The sequence below is a fragment of the Eptatretus burgeri genome, chromosome 16 (genome assembly GCF_056783735.1).
Source record: "Eptatretus burgeri isolate ZD-2024b chromosome 16, Ebu_testis_v1, whole genome shotgun sequence".
Taxonomy (NCBI): domain Eukaryota; kingdom Metazoa; phylum Chordata; class Myxini; order Myxiniformes; family Myxinidae; genus Eptatretus; species Eptatretus burgeri.
The window spans coordinates 49,145,549-49,171,244 of NC_140976.1; the positions used below are offsets into that span (position 1 = coordinate 49,145,549).

The 25,696-nt window shown below is 43.7% G+C and overlaps 1 protein-coding gene across 1 annotated transcript in view; it reads right to left on the reverse strand.

Moving 5' to 3' along the window:
* The window catches only part of LOC147011045 (uncharacterized), a 604,759-nt gene that overhangs the window by 2,043 nt on the left and 577,020 nt on the right, over positions 1 to 25,696 (reverse strand). The window contains exons 6-8 of the mRNA XM_085858901.1: positions 20,690 to 20,921; positions 7,418 to 7,675; positions 522 to 1,331 (exon numbers count right to left, since the gene is read on the reverse strand). Coding sequence (XP_085715027.1) covers positions 522 to 1,331; positions 7,418 to 7,675; positions 20,690 to 20,921 — 1,300 coding nt within the window. The remainder of the gene's footprint in view (positions 1 to 521; positions 1,332 to 7,417; positions 7,676 to 20,689; positions 20,922 to 25,696) is intronic.

Consider the following 25,696-nt stretch of genomic DNA (forward strand, 5'->3'; position numbering starts at 1 on the left):
CATTTAATGTCATCGTGCAATATTGAATGTCCCCAACACCCCTGGAATAACTTTTCATTCTGAGCTAATGGTGGAGCCATTTTATGTTATCGAGGGACTATGGCTAGGGCAATCAATTTGAAGGATGATGCGATTGGCTTAGTGCATCGGAGGTGGCACGAGTTGAAGAAAAGGAGGCTGAAGATTAGTTCATGAGGCGTTTGCTTTCATGGCCGATGCTTATCCGTCAAAACTCAATTTTGTGTGCTAATATGGTCTGGATGATGTGTGTGGCACTGACACTAAGCCTCCCCCAGAGAAACCGGCGCACATTATTTTTGTGGAGGGGAGAAAATGGCACGTCATCACTTTGCACAATATGTGTTCAAGCAAAGAATATGGACTTTATAACTACGGGTTTAATATTTACTTTTGACTTTTAATGCTTTCTTTTAAAGCCGGTGAGGACCAATTCCCTCCATCACCCTCCCTCCCCCACTTCCTTTCCCATCTCTCGCAGATTTAACAACATCAGTACCCACCTCAGCTGAACTGTGCACAGTTGCGACTGATGCAAACGTGACCCTTTTGCGATGTCCACTCCCCGTCACAACAGCCTCATTGAGCAGAGGCGCAGGTTTATCTCCCAGAGGTGTGACTGACCGTGGCAATTCCACACAAGGCGGTGTTGCATTTCGGTGCCATTCTCGGGCTGCAACCTCCTCGGGTTGTGTGGGAGGTGCAGCCGCCTTCAGTCGTCGTCGTCGGCCCACCATTATGGCACAGTTTACCGCAAAGAGGGCCAATGCAAGACCAAATGCAGCTAAGAAGGTGAGCACGCCAGCCTGAAGGTCACTGATGGAGGGAGCAACTGGAAGGCTGTTGGATGGCCTGACTGTAGAAAGGTCATCACTGCTACTATTGGTAATCATAATCTGGCCTTCTTTCTCACTGTAGTTATCATCAGTAGGTATGATAGGTTGAGTGGGTGGTTCTAAGCGCATTCCACCCGCTCTTGCTGGAGGTCCACTTGCCAGAGCTCCAGGTATGAGAGCATCAGGCACAGCCGATGCCTGGTGAGAGCTGAGTTCGGGTTGTCCTACCACTTTAGCAGTACCAGAAGCCAGTGGGCCCTGTCTCCAGGCTTTACGACATGCACCAAAAAGGTGCACACGAGCTTCTGGTGAAGGTTTCACAATGACGGATGGTTGCATGCGAGGCCAGGCCGTATCCATGGCTCTGTTTTTCAGCACTGGGCCGTCAACTTCCAGATGGTAGCTCTCACGAGGATACAGATCAAGAGGAGTGGTTGTCGCGTCGCTGAATTGAACCCAAAGGGCTAAGACAGATTCCTGCAGACAAATGAGTTAATAATTGAGAAGGCAACCTGATCGAGCATTGCAAATTATAATTTCAAAGCAGACATTGCAATACATCATTGTCAACTTTGCAAAACAACATTTTCTTATGTTTTTATTTTCATTCTGCAGGCAAATCGGTAAATGTAACAAGAACTTTGATATGACACATGTGGAAAACAGAGATATAAAATTGGTTTTAAAATTGTCACAGAGAGGGTTGGGGGGGGGGGTGGATAGGAGTGGGTTTGGTGGCAGCTGGAGGGACATTTAAAGGTGAGAGGGTGAAGCTGATATCACATAAATTACCAACAGCTCTTGAAGATGAATGACAGACCGAGAATCGAGTGTCATTGCCCACTAATGGAGAAACGTTCCCATGACAAAAAGCAATTTGGTGACGGTTTGACCCAAGATGGAGCATTGCTTAGGTGAGCAATCAATGTCCTTGCAGAGAAACAGCCGTTTGGAGAGATTTTTTTCACAGATATATTTGGCAAATGTCTCATTTTGCAAATCCCTGTGCCGTCTGACACGGGCAATGAACATCGGGAGTGAAGGGCCACTGGAAATCTTTGTGAGTTTTCGTGTGCCAAGGGGCAACCATTTTGGAGTAAGTGTGTGCAAAATGCAATGCAGGATGGGTTGTTGTGCCGAAGAATGTTTGGTATCAAAATATTTTACTTTGGGCAAAAAAAGAAAACGAAAACGATTTGTTTCAGCTAACTGCATTACATACCGCAGTGAAAGCATGCACCACAGAGCAACATTATTTCATTTAAGGTGTAAGGTACACACATTGAACATGCAGAGTAAAGGACAATTTTCTTGATGTATATATATATATATATATATATATATATATATATATATATATATATATATATATATATATATATATATATATATATATATATATATATATACTGTATATATGAACAAACATACAATATACTGTGCCTTGAGAAAGTCTACAACCCTTGTCAAAATATTCACCTTTTGTTGCCTTCTAGTCTTGAATTCAATTGCATTAAATCAGACTTTTCCCCTATTATTTACACAATGTAATCCACAACTTCCAAGTGAAAAACAAATTCTACAAATTTCAGATAATTAATTAAAAAGTACAAAACTAGAATATCTTGGTTGGATGAGTTTCCACCTCCCTGAGTAAATACTTGGTGGAAGCACACTTTACAGCAATTTCGAGCAACTTTGTGCACCTTGATTGGGCAATATTTGCCGATTCTTCTGTGCACAAAATGGTTCAAGCTTGGTCATGCTGGGTGGGGAGCGTTGACAGACAGCAATCTTCAAGTCATGCCACAGATTTTCCATTGGATTTAGGTCAGGGTTCAGACTGAGCCACTCAAGGACATTTATCTTTTTGTTTCTTAGCCACTCCAGTGTAGCTTTGGCTGTGTGTTTCAGTCGTCATGCTGAAAGGTGAACTTCCGTTCCAATTTCAGCGTGCTTGCAGAGGGAAGCATGTTAGCCTCCAGGATTTTTCTGTATTTTGCTCCATCCATTTTCTCTTCTCTCCTGAAACGTGCCCCAGTCCCTGATGATCAGAAACATCCCCATAACATGATGCTGCCACCACCATTCTTCACAGTTGGGATGGTGTTCTTTGGGTGATGTGCTGTGTGGGGTTTGCGCCAAATGTAATTCTTTTATATTTAGGCTAAAAAAAAAGTTCCTTAGTTTCGGCAGGCCACAAAATATTTTGCCACCAAGATTCAGAAACCCCAGAGTGCTTTTTTGCATACGTCAAATGGGATTCAAGGTGTGCTTTTTTGAGTAATGGCCTCCTTCTTGCCACACTACAGTACAGGCCAGACTTGTGGAGTGCTTGAGATATTGTTGTCACATGTACACAGTGACCAGTCTTTACCATAAAGGCATGTAGCTCTTTAGAAGTTGTCATTGGTCTCTTGGTGGCCCCTCTGATCAGTCTCTTTGCTTGGTCATCCGGCTTGGAGGGACGGCCTGATCTAGGTAAGGTCTTGGTGATGCCACATGCCTTCCACTTCTTATTGATTGTCTTTGTGCTCCAAGGGATATTCAAGGCCTTTGAAATATTTTTCTACCCATACCCTGATCTGTGCCTTTCCACAACTTTGTCCCAGAAGTCTTTTGAAAGCAGCAGATCTTTTGAAATCTGAAAGTCTTTTTACCTTTATTCCATGTTGAACATTAGGAACAATTTTTGGCAGATTGATTAATCTCTTCTACAGCAACATCCATCTGTTACACCCCACTCCCCCTTTGCATCTTGAATGCCAATGAATATTGCAACAACCAGGTAAACCACCTCATGGTTGAGTCTGCTGTGAAATGCACTACCCAGCAGAGGAAACATACAGGAACAGCTGATTTTATTCTCAAATAATGAGAGTCACTACAATTTAACACAGGTGGAGGCCAATTAACTTGGTGTGTGATTTTGAAGGTGAGTGGTTACATCTGAGCTGATTTACAATTGCTATTATAAGGGAGGTGGATACTTATTAATTAATTTTCTGAAATTTGTTTTTCAATTGGAAGTTGCGGGTCACGATGTGCAGATAAAGGTCGAAAAATTCTGATTTAATGCAATTTAATTTCAGGCTCTAAGGCAGCAAAAGGTGAAAAATTTGAAAGGGAGTGTGGACTTTCTATAGGCACTGTATATATATATATATATATATATATATATATATATATATATATATATATATATATATATATATATATATATATATATATATATATATATATATATATATACACATCCAAGTTTGGAGGTGATGTGTTGACATAATTTATGTACATGACGTCAAGATCATGTCATAGCGTCAATGTGCTTCTTTGGGTGATTTTCATATTTCTGGCTGCAAATCTCCTGACTGGTGATCAGCAGAGCAGAGACAATATGTTCACATGTCAGGCGACATTTATTGCTGGCAGGTTGTGCAGCAAGCGCTGTGATGGGACTCGATTTGTACTCTACTGCCTCAACAAGTTCGGGGTTTAGAGTTGGTATGTTTTGAAATAGAAGACAAAGAAGGAACCTGAAGAAGTAAGGAGCAAATATGGAGTCATCAGGAAGAACCTGGATAAGATCCAGGTTCCAGCCGCGACTCCAAGACACTCAAACCCATCCAGATGCAGCCAAGTGAGTCAAGTGAGCCGCAGCCGAGTGATATCTATACATATACTGTGTGTACACACACCTGACTCGTGTGCATTTTAAATAAGTATAACGACAACGACGTCATCACCAATGGTGGTGTAAGGCGCTGATGGGACAAACCGGGGTTCAGAAATTTCTGACGTATTAAACTAACTCTTTTTTGTTTTTTACCTTTATTCCATGTTGAACATCAGGAACAATTTATGGCAGATTGATTAATCTCTGCCACAGCAACATCCATCTGTTACACCCCATTCCCTCTTTGCATCTTGAATGCCAATGAATATTGCAACAACCACGTAAACCACCATATTTTCCTTGAAATGCGTTTTCTTCAAATCCTCCAATCCTAAGTTATTATTCTGTTTTTATCTGTTCTCCACCACCGTTCATCGCTGTAAAGCAGGCTGTTCTGTATTCAGTGGTTGAATGAAGGCTCATGTCTCAAATGAATATTAATCCCTGAGCTTGTGAGCATTGACCGGGTGTCTGAGATAATTGGAGTTTGCCTTCGGGAGGCGAAGTCCATATTATACGATCCACCAATGGTCCAGCCAAACTTGAGACGTGTCCCATTCGATTCAAGCAACCGTTTCAAAAATGAAGGAATCACCAACTAGTTTAGCCTCCAAGCAGGCAGGCTCAGGTCCTACATTTCAATCACCGAGTGGTCTTCATCAGGAATTGTGTGTCAGACGTTAAGTAAGTGTGGTCTCACCGTCTGAAATTGCAGTCACATGATGGCCAATCCCTCTTGGGAGAACATGAGGATAGTTAACACCTGACACACAGTCCTGGATGTAGACCACTCGGTTGTTGAAGCATCACACCTGAGCATTGGCCACAAGGCAGCTTCACGGTAAGGTGTGGGTAAATGCTTCTGGCGGGAAAGGAGCTCACTCCCGCCGCCCCCCCTCGCCCACCCCGTATACATGCATCCTCCTCACTCCTTTTGTTCAGCATGATGAACGTTTTTCATTTCAATTTTCTTTCTATCATACCTATTGCACAGTTGGGTTGTCGGTGACTAAACTGACACTCCTCATTGGCTTTGCTCGTGGGGAGGGTTCTGTGACACCCTGCCAGGACTAAAAACACCTGACAAAGGGCGGATGAGCTCCTTTCGGGAGTCAACAGCCATTCAGTACAGAGAGGGTGACTCCCAAAAAACAGCCAATGGGGTTAGGAAAAAATTGTTTTCCACCTGACCTAGTTACCTCCTCCTGCACAGTGGTCCCAGTGAAGAGGTTTCCTTTTTTCAGGACTAGGTGAAAGTTCTGCAAGTTTTTCCTCCTTTTTTTTTTCTTTTCTTTGTAGCCCCTTACATTTGGTGGCTCTCAACCTTGTTCAGGGTGAATTTCAATAATAAGAACACAACAAAAATGTGGGACAGGGGGTGGGAGGGGATGCATTTTACCCCACTTTCTATTTAGAGGTATCCAATCCACCATATTTTAACAGTGTCTGATGCCTTCATTGTTACCTCCGGCACTGAAGGTGGAAGGAGAGTATGTTCTCACTCCTGTGTGTCTGTTTGCTTGTCTGTTTTATTTTTTGTATGCATTGTCGAGGCTCATAAGAGAGCTGACACACAACGCACAGCAAGGGGGGCATGAGACAAGAGGGGTGGGAGGGGGAAGGACAAAACAGTGGGGAACAGACATTAGGAGATCTGTGGAAGGGAGAGGGATGGAGCGAGGAACATGGGGTATACAAGATGGACACTACAGGGAAGTGGGTTTGGGGTGGATTAATGGGGGTCGAAAAGATCGAGGATTTGAATGGGGGACGACAAGAGGTGGTGGAGAACAGCTGTTTTGAAGGCCTGGAGGGAAGAATGGGATTGAACAGAGTGAGGGAATCTTTTCCAATGGTGGGGAAAAAAACAGGAATCAAAGAGTGAAGGTGAGCAGTGCAGTATATCTCAAAATGTTGTGGATGGATTCACATGAAATTTGGTGGACACATTGGGTGTGGGGCAAGGATGAACCGAATAGATATCGGTGAAAATCTGGATCCATATCGGGATAGGAGAATTTTTTAATTTCTAAAGTGGTTCTTCCCCATTGAGAGATAGGGTCAAAATCGATATGTAGCATGATATTTCACAAATTTATTGGGCCCGATATGTTCAACCGGATCAGGCACTGGGTGGCGGAGGTACGCGCTCTACCGAGTGCCCTTCTAGTTTGAATATGGTGCTTCCCAACTCAAACAAGAAATTTGCAAAGCAATCAAAATGTAATGCATGGAGTGTGTGCTTCGTTGTCTGCTGTGCTGTCATTCAAAATTAGCCACACACTCCATCGGCTGGATCGGGATCACAGTGAAGAGTGCTTTGCTCACACCGCCAGCACATTATCATGCGCAGAAGGAAGTCCTCTCAAATGCTTTTACACACGCTATCTGGAGGAGACATCGAAGAAAGCCATTTTGCATCGAGTCATATTTGTCCAAACAGCAGCATGGTGCAGCTTCTGAATCTTAGTCCAAAAAGAATGCAATAAGAACAATTGCAAGGCATTAGAGAGTGATAATTTCAAGCAGCTGAAAAATCAAGACACCAAGGTCATGGTGACTCTGCGGTATTGGGGTTAGAGATTGTCGTGATGGATGAAGATGCTTCACAGAAGAATCGACCATGGTCAGTTCCGCTTGCCGGCAACCTAACTGGCAATGCAAATTAATGACAGTGCATGGCTGTGACGAAACTGACACGCAAAACCATGGTGACATTTTTAGACTTGATGCAAATGTAAGAGATAAAAGAATAATTAACGTCACGTGGGTAAGATGTGGATGTGGATGGTAGAAGAGTGTTGGTGTGATGATTGGAGCTTCAATTTGTCATCGTTTCTCAGTGAGTGGTGCAGCAAGAAGGCACAATGAAAGATGTGGTGTGTACCTGCCCAGGTCGAGAAAGCGAAGTGTTCATCTGAACAGAGAGGTTGAAAATTTTCCACGCTCCTCCAACCAAGCTGGCCGCCCCACCGTTAGCCTTCTTCGTTTCACCTTTCCCATCCTGCTCGCCCATGGGCTCGGGGCTTAGTTGGAGCTGAAGGGAGGCAATAGGCCGAGGTAGGAGGCTCCGAAGTGCAGTCCGATCAGCACCGACCGTAAGTACCCGTTCGCCGAGAATGGCATCAGAAAAAGGTGAAAGTACCTGTTGAAAAGCAGGCATTGCAGCTGGGACACTAAAGGTAACCAACCTGAGAATTGTATTAAGACAAGGAAAGTCACTCGGTTTTGAAGTTAAATGATCATCTGCCTCTACAAAGACTACTTGGAAGAACATATGGCCAAACATATATTCCTTACAGTTGTGATGATCTCAGTCACGTGGTACACAACCAGTTCAGGTTGCGTGAATGCAGAAAAGCAGTCATGGCAGAATAAGTCATGCCGCAAATTGTCTTAGCAAATAGCTGTTGGGTTTTCCAAAAGGAAATACAAACCACCACGACCAGCACCACCACCACCACCTCATCCCAGGCTTTGATTTACTTGAAGTTTACATCATTGTGTGGTTGCTAGCTCTCGCTTCTGTGAGGCTGTATGGTGCACTGTTTGTCTCATCTTCAGTGCTCCATTGGTGCTGACCATTGTTTATGGATTTGCTGCTCGGGTGAATTGTGGCCTGCATTCAATTGTGCAGAAGATCACACTGGGAATGCAGGAAGATCAGACTGTCTGCCATGACCTCTTCTTCTTTGCTCCTCTGTTCTTCTGTCTGAGCAATGATCTTCAACATCTCCATGCGTTGCTTCCATACCATAAGCATGTTAGACAAATCATTAAACCAATGTTAACCACAATAACACACACTCTTGAGATCCTGTTTATGCAGAAATAAACATGCTGAGTCTTTCGGCACGAAATGAAGATGAAGGAAAAATCCTTTTGTTTTCCCCCCTTTCAATTTGGATATAATCGGAGCGCATTAGGAGATCTGTGACGACAGTGAAGCGAAGGAGGAGCACAATGAAAGGACATTTGAACAACTCGAGGATGTTGGAAGGAAAGTGGTGATGATTTGACAAGAGCTACGATTACACCAGAATTGTGAGCGGAACAGAAAATGGACAGGTGTACGCCAGTTTTCGGACAAACTAAGCTTGACAAAAGGTCAGTACGGTAGAGCTCAGCGTGGAACAAAAGCACATGATGGGAAGTGTATGGTAATGAGAAGCAGCTGTTTTTTCTGCAGGACAGATTCCCACTGCTGATACAAAAAAAAAGGACCCGATTTTTTTGACTGGTTTCTTGATTGGATTTTTAAAGGCCAATATGTCTGAAGGACAATTCCGAGAATGGTATTCGGCATTACCATTTGCAACGTGCATTTGTATAACGGCGAACGCCACATTGTGGTCAGGGCAACATGGCTTACAGTGGCAGGGCCATAAACCATCTACATCATCATCATCATCATCATCATCATCATCATCATCATCATCATCATCATCATTATTATTGTTCTTATTATTATTCCACCAAAGTCAATGGGTACACTTGTTTTTGCACCGAATTCAAATTCGTGACATTACCAAACAAACTAATGTTTGCTTTCATTTAGTGAATGCAAGGCTCGTTTGCTGAGATTTCTCTTTTGTATATTTCATGTACAAGTCTAGAAGCAAGGAAAAGTCCTTTACTTCAGACTATTGACACAAAAGCATGTGCTCGATTGATCTCCTGCCATTCAATTTTGTCCTCTTATAGAGCTCCAAGAGCTCTCAAAGCACTGAGGCTCGCAAGCGTTAGGAATTGGTCAACTTGTCCCACAATGAGTTAAATGAGCGAATATATTTTCTTCGAAAAAAAAACAAACAATTCCAGAAGAGGTCAACATGTCCCCTCTAAAAAGTTAGCAAAGCCTGGCCATCCAATGACTGTGATTACGAAATGAGTGCAAACATGAAAGTGAATGACAATACAGACGTCCGAGGGTCCTGTATTTCATTCCATAAGGGGTCCAATGTATTCAATTAAAGGCACCATTCTGCTGGACACTGTACCTCTGAGCATATTGTCCTTTGAATGAGACATTTAGCCCACTGTTCAATCGACAAATATGCTGAAAACGATGATCGAACAGCACCTTGTGCAATAGTAGGCCTTTACGGTCGTGTAGACCCTACTGATAGATTCTCTTTATGGAGGACAGGAATGCTAAGCACAGTAAGCGAGAAGGGCACTCGATGGAGTACATATCTCCACCTGATCTAGATCATCACCAAAATGGAACCAATTTAAGCGAGAAGGGCAATCGGTGGAGTACATATCTCCACCTGATCTAGATCATCACCAAAATAGAACCAATTTAAGCGAGAAGGGCAATCGGTGGAGTACATATCTCCACCTGATCTCGATCATCACCAAAATAGAACCAATTTGCCCTTGTCACACACCCAATCTGTCGATCAAGTCTTGTCCGAATCCGTCAAAAACTTTATCACATTTCGTGTTACTATCGTTTTGTCCCCAACTCTCAATGGTGAAGAATCACTTAAAATTAGAGTATTGGATCCGCATCCAGATTTTCACCAAGATTTTCACCAAATTCTTCCTTGTCACACACCCCAACCCACCCACCAAATTTCATCTAAATCCGTCCACAACTTTTCGAGATCTCCTGCACACAAACAAAGAATGTCCTGCGGAGCATGATACTTGGAAATCCTGAAAACAAATGTGACCATAATATAATTGGTGGTTGAATTCAGGAAACTAATATGCAAATCCTCTTCAAATTTCAACTCAATCCATGAAAATTGAGGATTTTAGAAATCCCACCAATGTTGTCGACCTTTGGCCTATTTCGACCTTTTGGCCTATGTTGACCTCAGAAATAATTGGTGGTTGAATTGGGTGACCTGAATGTGCAAATTCTCATAAAATTTCAACTCAATCAGCGGAAAATTGAGGATTTAAAAAATAGGCCTAAGTTGTTGACCAACGTTGACCTTTTGACCTCAACATCAACAGGCTTTTCGCTTATGACCAACTCTACCATTTGGTGAAATCTCGTGAAGATCAGTTTGAAATTGTGACCTGCAGGCGACTGACATACAAACAGACAGACAGACAAACAGAATAACAGACCAGACCAAACCAACAAACTTGTGAATCATCGATTTCACAAAATAAGAAAGAGACAAACAGACAGGGGTTGAAAACATAACCTCCGTCCATCACAGATTGCAGAGGCAAATATGTGTGCAAGGTATTAGTTTGTAAACACGATGTAAATGGTAAATGTTTGAAGAAGCAAAACGATAAATTTAGTCGATAGATTAATCGATGGATTTAGGGAAGTGGGTATCACACCGGCACTGCGCTTTCTGCATCCAGACTCGCCTTCGATGAATGGTTATTGAATTACACTTAAGCACCACACAAATGTAGAACTTTTTACTTTAAACATGCACAACTTAAGCCTGGTGTTGGCTGAATGGTTAGGGTGGTTGGCTTGGGATCCCAGGATCCTGGGTTCAAATCCCACTCGGGTGTTGAATTAATACCAGGTGGAGTTGACTCAACCTGTCATCCTTCTGAGATCGGCAAAATGAGTGCCAGCTTGCTGGTATCCTGTGTCGGAGTGGCGACCCGTCCAGGATTGTGCCCCATAGATAAGGACACTGCTTAGGCAGTATCAACGCTCTGCACAGAGTATGGTCCCAATTGATGGATGGATGCACAACTTGGTACTTGCCTAGCAATGCATCTGGGAACCGTACACACTGGGAGTTATTACCCCGAAGATAGCCAGCTTAAGGCTAAATTTGGACGATGCATTACCCAAATTGCTCGGTGGTGTGACATGCCTCTATTCTATCGAGTCTGTCTAAACACGTGCAACCAGCCAAACAACGGCATTACTAGACCAAATTCATTCCAGAGGTTTCCAATTAACCAAATCGGTGAACACGGGAGAGATGGTGGAAACATGAGACACGAGTCACACCTCTCTTTCGGAACAATTAATAATTTGATAATGCACAAGACAGACGGCACAAAATCCCAGACAAAAAGGCATAATTAATAAACACAATACTTGGAATGAACCGAACCCCCGGCTCAGGGCCCACGCACACTGAATCGGTTGAGATAATTAAAGGATTGCAATGACACAAGGGGTTGTCTTGCGTGCTGGAGAAGTTCACGCAAGCGGCTTGGGAGTGTGGTTCGCAAAGTCAACACAGAGAGAGACAGAGACAGACAGAGACAGAGACAGAGACAGAGACAGAGACAGAGACAGAGACAGAGACAGAGACAGAGACAGAGACAGAGACAGAGACAGAGACAGAGACAGAGACAGAGACAGAGACAGAGACAGAGACAGAGAGAGAGAGAGAGAGAGAGAGAGAGAGAGAGAGAGAGAGAGAGAGAGAGAGAGAGAGAGAGAAAGACAGAGAGAGAGAGAGAGAGAGAGAGAGAGAGAGAGAGAGAGAGAGAGAGAGAGAGAGAGAGAGAATGGCCACCAAGCCCCATCCTTTATAATCTCGCATCCCACCCCCACCCCTTCCCCATCATCACGGCATCACCATCAGTGCCTGGGGACGTGGGCCAGTGGTGTGCCACACTTGTACTTGGGTACAGTCTCAAATAATTGACGACTCCTATCCTGATAAAACTAGCACCACGGCTGCCAAAAGCAGCATGGCTCAGTGGAGCTGCCTTGCTCACCGTCACTCAAGGGTGACCATCCTGAAACATCTGTCCCACTGTTTGAGCATCAGAGGGCCGGGGATTTTTCCTTTCCTCCTCTCTCTCTCTCTTTTAATCCGCATGTGGTGTGCAGGAGTGGGGAGTGGAAACACAATATGGTGTACACCATGATCTACAGACCAGCCATGTTGATGGCTGTCACACCAGGAGCACCTCCCTCTCCCTCGGCTTCCACTCGGTGAGACTCAGGAGACAACATGACACAATCATACCATAACCTGGCTAAAATTAATCAGCCCATCCATTGAGCTGGGACAAACCAGACAACTTAACTTTACCTAACACACGCACATGCGCACAAGCACGCGCGCGCGCGCACACACACACACACACACACACACACACACACACACACACACACACACACACACACACACACACACACACACACACACACACACACACACACACACACACACACACACACACACACACACACACACACACACACACACACACACACACACAATTACATTTTTACTTTTACTACACTGACACATGAAATTTTGACAACTTCTCAACCCCCACAACCTCTCAAAGCCTCAACATCCCCCTTCCAAATCTGTCCCATATTTACTCTGCCCTCCTCACCCTGCTCCCACTTAAACTCATTAAAGCAAATGAGCATTCCCACAGCAAAACAGGAATATTTAACACTTTCCGCTCCCATATCATGCTATCACTGACTTCACTTCACAGAAACTTGTTGCAGTCGCCTGTCCAACTCACAATTTTAAGAGAAAATAGTCGGAAATAATAGCAAGGATTTGTGTAATCTCCCCAGTAAAAGCACGACTTGAGAGAATGCCACACAGTTATTTGGGTGTATGAACGGAACACTGCCTTGATCACTGAGGCCGAGCTTCACAAGGACTGCGACGCTGATTGGCTCAAAAATAATTTTAACTGTCGCGTTAGTCTTTTTACAATGAAGGGCAAACTTATAGGGAGGGAATGGCAATTGTGGATATCACAGCTCTGAAGATATCTTTGACTTTACATTGCAGTAAATACACCAACATGGTGGTCGTCGTATTGAAATTGTGGGTGGAGTCAGGTGAACTGTCCAACCAATGGGTGGAACTCGCATGTACACTCATATCTTTTATAGTACTTGTACGTGCCTGTACGTGAGTGGCCGTATGTGCAACCCCCCCCCCCCAAAAAAAAAACTTTCAAACCGCGTGCTAGAAACAACAACCACACAGACCGTTCCTTCGCTCTTGTGTGCCCGTACGTGCATGGCCATACATGCGTGCCTTGTACATGCATGGCCGTACGTGCAAACCCCAAAAAACAAACAAAAAATCTTTCAAACAAACACACAGGCCGTTCCTTCGCTCTCGTAGATGACTGGATTTGGGGCATTGTGTTTATCTATAAATGCGCATAAGAAATCGAGAAATTATTAGAATACCATAAGTCATCACTATCCGGAAGTGGTGCGTGCCGGTAGGGAATGTTCACATGCATTCCACGAATTATCGCTTGCATTGAAGTAACAACTGCTGTGATACTTACACACACAGAGTTAATTAAAATCCAAATTAAAATCAAGTTTACCTCCCTGTCTTTGCTTGCCATGACATTTGCTGCCATTGACCGTTGCCACTCCTATGCCAAGGTAACTAAGGCGTCCTTTCCCCATCAGCCACGTCTACGCAGAAACGTGTCTTGTCATTGGTTTGGTAAATAAATGGCCGCAGCACCGTGTCTTGTCATTGGTTCGGTAAATAAATGGCCATAACTTGGGAACCACTTGTCCGATTGATATCAAACCTTGAAAAGGCACATCCTCAGGTCTCCAGCAATATACCTGGCAAGTTTCAATTAGATCGGACCAGTGGTTGTCGAGAAACAGCGGTCACACACACACACACACACACACACACACACACACACACACACACACACACACACACACACACACACACACACACACACACACACACACACACACACACACACACACACACACACACACACACACACACACACACACACACAGATTGCTGGAATTATAGAAAGATAAACTTACACTTAATACAGGTGGTCCAAAAGTCATATGACTATGCGAGCAGTGCTCTAAGGCCTAAAAGTAACCTCAGACCCCCCCACTCCATCACTGTGCCTTATAAACATAAAAACATGCTTATTTTGTTTTAAAAAGGTGGTTTGTAGCGCCCTCTTGTTTCTTAAGCAACGAAGGAAGAAAATAGGAAATCCAACAAGGAATTCAAATAGAATGATCAAACTAAACAAAAGCAGACACAATTATATATGCACAAGATCTATTGATCTTGATAAATGCACATCATTGACAAATATAAAAACAAGCTGTTCATGTGCAGCATATGCTTTGTGAGGCAATTTACTTTCAAAAAGGCAATCTGTCCAATTGACAGTGCTAAACAGAACTACAAAATAACTTTGAATCTGTGCAACGAAATTACGGTGATAAATGGAATTCACAAAGTATCTTGGAATTGCATTGTGTTGCTGCGACTAATTTCGGGGCGAATTAAAACGATGGCGCGGCTGGAGCCCTCATCCGCAACCCACCCTCCAAAAAAAAAGAGAAAACCATCCCATCAATAATGCCCCGAAATTGGTTCCACTGAATATTATGTTTATTATGATGGCTGAGAGATTGCTGGTGAGAATCTATTTCTGGGGAAGAAGGGTCCTTTTGTTTGGAACAATACATGCTGATGCCATTAGCCTTGTTACAATGCATCAAATTACAGTGAGCCTTCACTCGAATGTCGTGTTATCCATTAAATGCATCAAGATTAACCCCTACATACAATAATGGCCACACCCGCTATTATCCTTGTTTGGGTGAAATGGCTGTAAAGTGCGCAGCAATTAGCATTATCTTCATTAGCTTGATTATATGGAGAGAAAAATGTCATTAACCTCGTTTCGCTGAGTACATTGAAATGTCACCATTCTTACAATGACAACTGACAACCCCGCCGAACCGCTCAACTGCGTCCTCGCTCTGGCTATCAACTTCACTACAAATGCATCTTTCATGCCACAAACAACAACAACAACAACAACTCTCATTTCAAACAGCTCTCACATTAAAAGCCAAATAGTGTTAAACTTTACTCCGGCATGGCTATTACGACTGCCCAGACAACACAGAGCATGCCTTAGAGACCGGCATAAAGCAGATTGGCACATCATTTCGAATGGTCCTGCGAGGGACTTTGGGACCAGCTCAATGGCTTTTCTTGAAAGAATGGTTTATGCTCCACCGTCGTTGAAAAGTAAGAATGCTGGGATGCAAGTGACCCATGATGCACACCACACACACACAAACACACACACACACACACACACACACACACACACACACACACACACACACACACACACACACACACACACACACACACACACACACACACACACACACACACACACACACACACACACACACACACACACTGGAATTAGCATCCACGCTCACAAATCCAGGTCTGCTGCTCTCTTCAGCCTGTGCAAGTGCATGCCATCTTCGGTCACCTCCCATCTGTTCGGAAGACAACCAACGTGTCACTCCAGTACACAAGAAGGGTGCAAAGAAAGATCCGCTGAATGATCGACCAGTTAGCTAACTTCCAATGAAAAGCAAAGTCATGGAACCAATCATCACAGCTGACATTAAATAATTCCTTTTCTCAAATGACATGATCTGACCAACAGTTCACATTCTGTCACGGCCACTTAACTTTGCATATGCTGCGGCTTCTCTCTCTCTCGCTCTCAAAAATGGATGAAGGCCCTGAATTTCAAACAAGAAGTCAGGGCTCTCTCTGGAGGTATCTCAGGGATTTGATATGGTCTGGCACCCTGCTACACTTACAAAGCTTTCTGTCTGTGGAATACAACGCCCCCTTCATTGTTCTCCTGCTGATTTGCTCCAGCCACACTGAAAGCACATAAGTCTCAATAGAATGCTCTCAGATCCTCTCCCAGTGGAGGATGTGGTGCACCCAAGGCAGCGTTTTGGGCCATATCCTGTTGCTTGGATACATTATTGACCTCTCCAATGTTTGGTTAAGCCTTCTTCTCCTCTTTCCAGATGACTCCAAATATTGTCATACAATTCCACACATCACCAACAGGCCATGAGCGGCAGTTTCCCTCTGCTGACTTGGGAAAGATCACATGATGGCTCAACACATCGAATATTTATTTCAATCCAGAAAAATCTCACAATCTCACCCTGTCTCCCCAGATGAATTGTCAAAGAAATCCAACTCTGTATTTGAACAGTTTTTTCAAAGAGTTCCACCTTCTCCTTTGTCCAACCTCCCCTTTGCACAGAAGTCAGCAAACTTCACCCCCATTCATAAGAAGGGTACAAAAACAGACCTTACCAACTATTTGGGCAATATGTTTGGCTTCCAATTAGAGGCAAAGTCATGGAATCCATCATTGCTTCCAATGTCAAGTTTTTCCTGTTATCAAAGAGCCGAATCTCTGACCATCACTTTGGATTTCGTCCCAGTCACTCAACTCTGCACATGCTTCTGCTCCTCTCTCAGTAATGGTTGGAGGCCCTCAATCTCATGAGGTGAGAACTTTCACCCTGAACAATGCTGGGCTGTCAGATTTCATCTTGATTTCAGACATCCAGTGAATTTTGGGGAAGGGGTGTAACTTCCCGGGGCACTCTGTGTACCGGTGATGCCATCTTTATGACATCGCCTTTCTCTCCGCACTCAGCAGCTGGTCAATAAAGGAGAAATTTCCTCCTTCCCATGATTGCCAACCCAAGGGGGTTGTCCATGGTATATCATTTAAATGCTGAGCATCAAGAAGGGAAGCAGGATGTTCCATTTTAAAATGATTTGGTAATACTTAACCAGGGCTGCAATTTAATCACCCCTTCTCCCCACACTCACAAACTCTCAATGGATACTACAACCCTTATACCACAAAGTCCAAGTTAGAGAAACACATTACTCTTGAGGTGTCTCGTTATTATAAATTCCATTACCTTTTATGATGGGGAGAAGTCTGGACATTCTCTTATTAAGGGGGATCAGTTTTAGCACCATTGAATTGGGGTAAGATTCGTGATTTTCGATGATGCAGACAGGCAGTTCTCAGAAAATGACTTGGAAAAGAACAGAAAAGCAGAAGTTTCCAAGGCAGATGAACAACATTCGAGTAGGAGGGAACTGATGCCATTAGGACCAGAAGCAGTGGTGGTGTCAAGAGAGGTTATGAATTTCCCTACATTGTCAGGAAGGAAGTTCCCATACTCCATTAGGAGGCATGTTTTCAGTGAGAAGATGATGGATGCCACTTTTCAAAGAGAATGGGATGTGTTCCACTCTTGAAATGAGCGGCGTCCATTGTGACCGCATCTTTCAAGAGTGAAGACATATACGCTGAGCATATTTCAGCGATGTACTTGATCTTCCAGCAAGTTATTGTGGATGGTGAAATGTTTGCGAGTTTTGGACCTCATTTGGTCCTGATGCCAAAGTCTGGTACATCTAAGGATGGAAATGTAATGGCTACGTGCTTTGTGGAGACACTGCAGGCTTTCCATCAGTGGGGTTGTCTTTCCAGGAGGAAATGGAAAGCTTTTCTTTGGCAAATACCCCACTGCACAAATTATTGTACCAGCAAGAGGACATTCAGTAGGATAACTAGAAGCATACATGTATAAAATGACGGAGGAGAGAGAAAGAAGTTTGTTGAGAAATTAATCTGAGACACCATCTATGTCTCGAGAGACAAGATCGTGGACCAGCGAATGGAAGAGACAGTAGACTGAAGGCGAGATCAATCTTCCTGATTAAACAGCCAGACATAGTGGCACCTTTATGTATCCTGGAAAAAAAATACCAGGAAGACAGAAAATGTCGAGAGTTTATGATTTGAGGAGAGAAGGAGAGAAGGGAAAGAAGAGGAAATGTTTGAAGGAAAGTTTGACAGGATCATATCAAGCAGAGAGTGGCAGCCAGTTAAAGGAATATGGTTTGAGAATCCAATGGATGAGTTGAAGCCAGAAGTGTCACATTAGACCTTGCCTGCAATACCATGGACAGTGGTGCGTGTAGTGGTTCCAAAACGAGTTAAAATTGGTGATAGTTGAAGTCATGGGTGTCGATCGCTACTTAAAAGTTGGGGGGGGGGAGGGGGGGAAGATTGCAAGTGTAAATTGTGACGTCAATAGTGGTGACCAGGCAAGTCTAGCTCCGCAAATTATTCATTCTAGACACTCTTTGCTGTGGTGTGTTCTGAGAATTTAATTTAATCTCCTTTGCGACGTTTCCTTCAAATAATTTTACTAATAAAAGGGGGCACTTTGAATTTCAAGCTTTTTCTTGGTGTCAAAATAGATTATTTCACCGAAAAAAAAAATTGATGTAAACGTGCATTTCGTACTTTCTGATTGTTACTTCTACTTTTCATCCTAATTCTTCAAGATCTACAGGTATGCAAACCCACCTCGACACCAAATGCATACCCAGGTCAAAAAACCAGTAAAGACCAGTAGCTTACTGGTCAACTGGTACCAGTTGAAAACCAGGAGCCAACTGGTACCAGTAAAGCCAGTTGGTTTCTTACTGGTTTTAATATGGAAATTGGAATAGAGTGATATATTACCAGTTGAAATACAATTGTATTTAACTAACTGGTATCAACTGGGACCAGTACATTGTAACTGGTATCAACTGGGAGACCAGTACATTGCAACTGGTATCAACTGGGAGACCAGTACATTGCAATTGGTATCAACTGGAACCAGTAAGACTTTAACTGGTACAAATATGAGCTACTGGTTTTTTCAACTGGGAAATTGGAATTCTGACTGAATTTAACTGGTACCAGTTGAAACCAATAGAGACCAGTTAAAGACCAATTTGAACCAATAGAGACCCGTTGAAAATGTGTACTGGTTTTAACTGGTTTTTCGACCTGGGTAGCAGTAGATCCATAGATAAACTTGGCAGGGGACTCCTCCTTCTGTCTCACCATTTCTTTGTCTTTCTTTTCCTCTTCCTCGTACTTTGTAGATGTTGCTCACACAATTCTTATTGGGGAAGTTTTCACATGAGGATCGACTAAAACTGAAAATGACGGCCCAGACAGCATGTGTTTGAGCACCACGATAGCAATGTTTATATGGACACCGCCATGTTGGTAAGCGGTGCCGAGCACTTGGTTCTGTTGGAGTGCTTGTTTGATCGTTTTGAATCAAGCAAACCACTCGGCAAGCGACGGCAAGCTGCTTGATAACAGAACACACACATTTGGTGTTGGTGTAGCACAGGCATGATGGGCCAAATGGCCTCCTCCTGCATCAGGTTTCCTTGTTATATTGATCTGAATCTAAACGTTAATCACCTCTTCTACAGGTTGTTGTCACAAGTCATGCAACGCAGAGTTTACCAGATGGGCATTCATTCCATCACGTTCCATCTGCATCAACTCAAGGCCGTGGAAGCCATATTATGAGGATACGAGTTGCACAGTTACTTTTGGATTCACTCCATATGGAAAGAAGGAATGTATAGCTGCAATAACTCAACATGTATGGTGGAAAGACTTTTGCTTTGGGAACAGGTGAACTTCGATTAGCAATATATCTCAAGGAATGTGTTCAAAAGCAGTTCTTGTTTTAATTATTATTTTACTTTGAACAAATCACACAAAGCCAACGTAAAATCATCTCATTACTGATTGATGTAGCTCTGTAATTTGCTTGTGAGTTTTCAATGCAATTTGCAGATGCTTTCAACAACTACAACGGCACTCGGAAGAATGCATGCCCTAGACCAGGCAGAACAGTTTATGTTTCGTATCCCACTGATAGGTCGGATCTGGATCCGGACCTGAACGAAAATCAAATTGGCCTGTTCTCATCAACTACCAAACTCATCCACCAGGTTTTGTCATAATCCGTCCACAACTTTTTGAAATATCATGCTATGTATAATTTTTGGCTCTATCTCTCAATGATGAAGAATTACTTGAAAAAAAAAATTAAAATTATTTATCGCATTCGGACCTGGATATTCACCAAAATCGAATCAATTAGTCCTTTTCACACATTCAAACTGTCCACCAAGTTTTGTCCGAATCCGTTCATAACTTTTTTCATTATCGTGCCGTATATTGTTTTTGGCCCTGTCTATCAATGGTGAAGAATCACTTGTAAAACCCGAGTATCCAGTTCCGGATCTTCAACAAAATATAATCAATCAGTCATTGTCGCAAAACCAAACTGTTCACCAAATTTTGTCCAAATCTGTCCACAACTTTTTGATAAATCCTGCTCACAGTCAGACAGACAGACAGACAGACAGAAAGACAAACAGACAGGGATGAAAATATCACCTTCCTCCAACTGTGGTGGTGGTGGCAATACAAAAAGTACAAAAAATACATTATTTTATCATACAATCACCTGTACGGCAGTGGTCCCAGGAGTGCGGCCCACAACCACACGGCTTGCTATTAGCACAGCCACCCGCTTGTCTTCGATTGTCAAGTGGTTACGCACGAGCGAGGTTACGTCGGCCATCCAATTGGGACCCGGCAGGCAGGTGAGCTGGTGGCTGTTGACATTGGCACACAGATGCGTCCAGACACGCAGCATGGCGCGTTGAGACTGCAAACGGCAACCACCACGGGAGTCACTGTGGAGAGATAGAGAGGCGATCACCTGCAAATAATCTTATGCGCAGTGACATTTTGTGACAGGTAGATACACGAAATGACCAGAAAGGGCCAAATGACAAACTCCGATGGATTGTTTGCGAGATCACATCTCCAGTGTTCAGTTTTTATGGTGAGGTAGAGTGCATTGAAACCAGTCGGGGGGCAGTCCACGAAAGCAAGTTCTGTTTTCATGATGAATTTTTCGATAAGTACAAGGTAAGTAATGTTATTAATTTACAAGTGAAGAAATGTATGTTTTGGCTAATCATTGTGGATATGCAATGGTGAGACTTGCTCACTGTGTGATTTCCAATGCAGAAAACCCTCTGATTGCGGTAATATGTCTTGAAAGCGTGATGGATGCTGCTGATGCAAGTTATTGAAACAAAAATAAATAACTAGAGCGAAGTTGATGGTGCATCATCGCAAATCCCCAAGCTTCCTACTGAAAGCGAAGTTGAAAGATGGCATCAAGTTCCACCAGGAATGACCCAATATCAAATTTGGAGTAAAACATTTTTTTTTCAATTTGAAACCCTGTGACCCGAAGTCCCCACCTCTGAGGCATGAACCTGGGCTCAAATCAAAAAATATCAGTACATATTTCATGCATCCGCCAATGTTCATTGCATAAACAAAGTTTAACTTTAAAATGTTGAAAAATATATATTTTTAATTACATTTTTCGCTATTTGATATTTTGACCCTGCCCAGGGGTCGAGGCCAAAAATGATACTACTCTTGCACCTTCTTTCGTGCTGTGATCATAACTCCCAGTTCCACGTTTAGTGAATTTCTGCATAATCATTTAGGAGATAGTTTGACGGAAAGATAGACAGAGCCAACTGCGATATTTCCCTTGCTTTTTTTCGAAAAGTGTGAAGATAATAAAGGGATGAGCAATTTTCCTGATTTTTCTTGTTATTGGAATTGCAGTTGTTGGTGTTTGAACATGGCGTATGTTGAAGTAAAGTGAGTGTGTGTGTGACTATGTATAACTGTGTATTTTGTTTACAAATTGCTTCGCTCACCGCTAATCCTCCACAGGGATCAGCTTATTTCTTGGACTGTATTTTATATTGCAAATAATTCATCAGGTGTAATTCAAAACAAGCAGGGAGGCGACGATGGTTCGCGGGCATTATTGAACAATGCCACGATAGGTACAATTGAGTTAGTGGAAGCTTTTGAGGAAGCCCTACCGTCAAAAGCTATCTCTTCCGTCAAAATTGACCAAATCAAATCGGATTTTTTTATCTTAGATCAAATCAAATTTTTACCAAATCACATCTTAGAATAGTTATTTCCGTTATGAACGTTAAGAATAATGCCTTCCCTATGGGGGTTATGTTGTAATTAAATGTGTTGGGATTTTTTTTTTTAAACACTTAAGGACTGTTCTCCTATCTCCACCTGGGAAATTGGAAATCAGCCAACATCACAGCATTACATAAAACAGGGACAAAAACGGACCCCCTTTAACTACAGCCCAATTAGCTTACTGTACGTCCAATCATCAGCAAGGTCATGGAATCCATCATTGCAGTTGACATAAAATAATTCCATTTTCCAACAGACTCATCTCAGATCATCAATTCGGATTCAGACCTGGTAGTCACTCCACCTTAGACATGCTGTTTATACTATCCCAACAATGGTGGAGGCTCTCAATATCAGACATGAGATCAGGGCTGATTCTCTGGACATATGTCAAGCTTTTGATATCCTGTGTCGGAGTGGCGACTGAGATGCGCAGCATATCCCACCATTCACAATATAAAGATGCTCCACTATATCTACCAGCTGCTGTGCAAAACATTAGTATCCGTGAGTGACACAATTAAATATATTTACCAGCTGCTGAAGATGTCATCACTCGTGAGTTACATAATTAAAAAGCTTCACCGCATCTACCACCAGCTCTGTAAAATGTTATCATGCACAAGTCACACATTGAAAATGCTTCACCGCATCTATAACAAGCTGCTGAAGATGTCACCCCTCTCACGAGTCACACAATTAAAATGCTTCACCACATCTACTGCCTGCTGCGTAAAATGTTAGCATCTGCCAACATCCCCCACAAGCAATGGGCAGACGACTCACTTCTCCTGCAGCTAACCACAATTCCAACATGACTACTTATGTGTAGCGTGTCCTGGGTCTCAATGATTCTTCTCGTCCTGCTGCCTTGACCAGTGTTTTACCTCTCACTCTGCTCATTCTGATCATGGATCAAACATGGCTACCAAGCGCAAGACCAGTGCTGGAGATACGTCGAATGTCAAGAGGCAGAAAAAAGTGATGAGCCTGAGGGACAAAGTGGAGTTGCTGGACTGGCTGTCATGAGGACAGAGTGTGGCCTCTGTGGGCTGACTTTATCCATCCATCCATTGGGACCATACTCTGTGCAGAGCGTTGCTGTTGCCGAAGCAGTCTCCTTGGCTATTGGACACAATCCTGGATGGGTCGCCACTCCGACACAGGCTAGCAGCATTTTGGCACTCATTTTTGCTGACCTCGGAAGGATGACAGGTAGAGTCAACCCCGCTTGGTATTAATTAAACAGCCGAGTGGGATTTGAACTCAGGAATCCAATGATCCGAAGCCAACCACCCGAACTGTTAAGCCAACACCTGGCTGACTGTATGGAGTAAACAAATCCACCGTTCGCAACATCTGGAAGAATGAGAAGGTGATCCAAGAAAGTGTTGTGGCAAGCACTGTACCGAGCACCAAAGTGATCACCCACATCTGGGATGTTCACATAGAAAGGATGGAGAAGGGTCTGAGTGTATGGATTGAGGTCAATGTGCAGAACCTGATTTCAAGTGAACTTCTCATTTGCACAAAGGCGATGTGTCTGTACACACATCTGGCTGGTGCAGGTGGCATTAGCATGAGTGGCGCGATTATGAGCAACGTGGGTATAAGTGGCCCCAGTCCATTCCAAGCAAACAAGGGATGGTTTGATTGCTTCAAGAAGCATTTGTCTCTACAAAGTCAAACTGGCAGGCGAGCGTGGCCCCACAGACCAGTAGGCGGTCAAAACGTTCACTGCTCAACTCGTGCAGCTCAATTAGGAAAAGGGGTACCTGCCAGAGCATGTGTTCAATGCTGATGAGACTGGCATGTTTTGGAAAAAGATGCCAACGTGAACTTTTATCTCGAAGCATGAGGGGACAGCATCGGGATTCAAGGCTGCAAATGACTGGGTATCTCTTCTACGATGCAGAAACGCAAAAGGTGACTGTATGACGAAGCACATGATGCCGTTCTCTGAACCCACGTACTCTCAAGGGCAAGAACAAGCACATGCTGCCCGTGTTTTGGAGAGCCAACAGGAAGGCATGGGTGATGGCAGCAATTTTCATGGACTGGTTCCATACCAAAACTGTTTCGTCACTTAGGTGGAGAAGAGGAGGTACCTTGTGGAAAAAAACTACCTTGCAATCAAGGTTCTCCTGCTCCTCGACAATGCTACAGGCCACCACAGGGACCTGAAGTTAGCTCACCCGAACATCGAGGTGATCTTTCTGCCACCCAATACCACCTCCCTGATCCAGTAGCTCGACGAATTTGACTTTCAAAACCTATTATACCCACCACCATTTTGCCAAATTTTTAATGTGTCGGGAACCGCCTGGAACTGGTTCCCCTTTTTCCATTGAAACAATGCCCCGCTGTTTGCGGATTCGTCATTCACGGCATTTTCCAGGAACATATCCCCCATGAATGTTGGGATCCCAGTGATTATATATATATATATATATATATATATATATATATATATATATATATATATATATATATATATATATATATATATATATATATATATATATATTGTTGCGGATTCGCGCCCGCCGGCGTGCTGACGGCCACGTAACTCGAATCGCGGCACGTCGCCCACCAGACGGACAATCCAGTCGTGACCCTCTCGGACTAACGCCGGGAACCAGTCACGGGTGGACCTTTCGGTCTCACCGCGATCGAGCCAATCAGCCCCCGCGTGGGATAGGGTTGCTCGCCAAATTCGACCTACCTAAGTACCCACGCGGAGGGTAGACCGGGCGATCGCACCTCGCCGCAGGTCGACTTCGGACACGGGCCACTTAAGCGACCCGTTCCGTACTATCGGGATAACCGAGCGGTGTTATTCGTCGACCTCGACGGTTCGATTAATTATCGGGCGTATTCAGCCCACTACCAACCCTTTACGTGAAGCAAGATGAGGATTCAATGAAGGAAATGACGAAGCGAAGCGGGAAACAGTTCGACACAAAGCACATTTATTCGCGACGAACGGAAAGCACACATATTCAATTCCACCAAAAGCACACAGAAAAGAAAAACACAATTCAATTTACACAAAAAGCAAATGTAAAAGCGAAGACACAATGCAGATCTAATACCGACTACCGAGCACACGGCAACACTTATACAATTCTACTTCACAGACGGCGCCGACAACACATACCCAAAACCAAGGAAAGAATACCCTCAAAGGATGAGGCGGGCCTGAGGCCGAGACCGGGTCGGGCCTACCCGTCTGGTGATGAGACGCGGAGCGGCGATGGTGCCTCAACTCCGCGGGCCTCGCGGGCAGTGTCTGGTAGGGGGTGGGAAAGGGGCCCCCTTGGTCGCACTATCTCAGCGCGGGGGGAAACAGGAGGGGGTTGCTGATGCTCGGGGTATAGAGGATTCCTATTGTCCCGCGACGAGCGTCTCCACCTCGGCCAGGTCGCGCTGT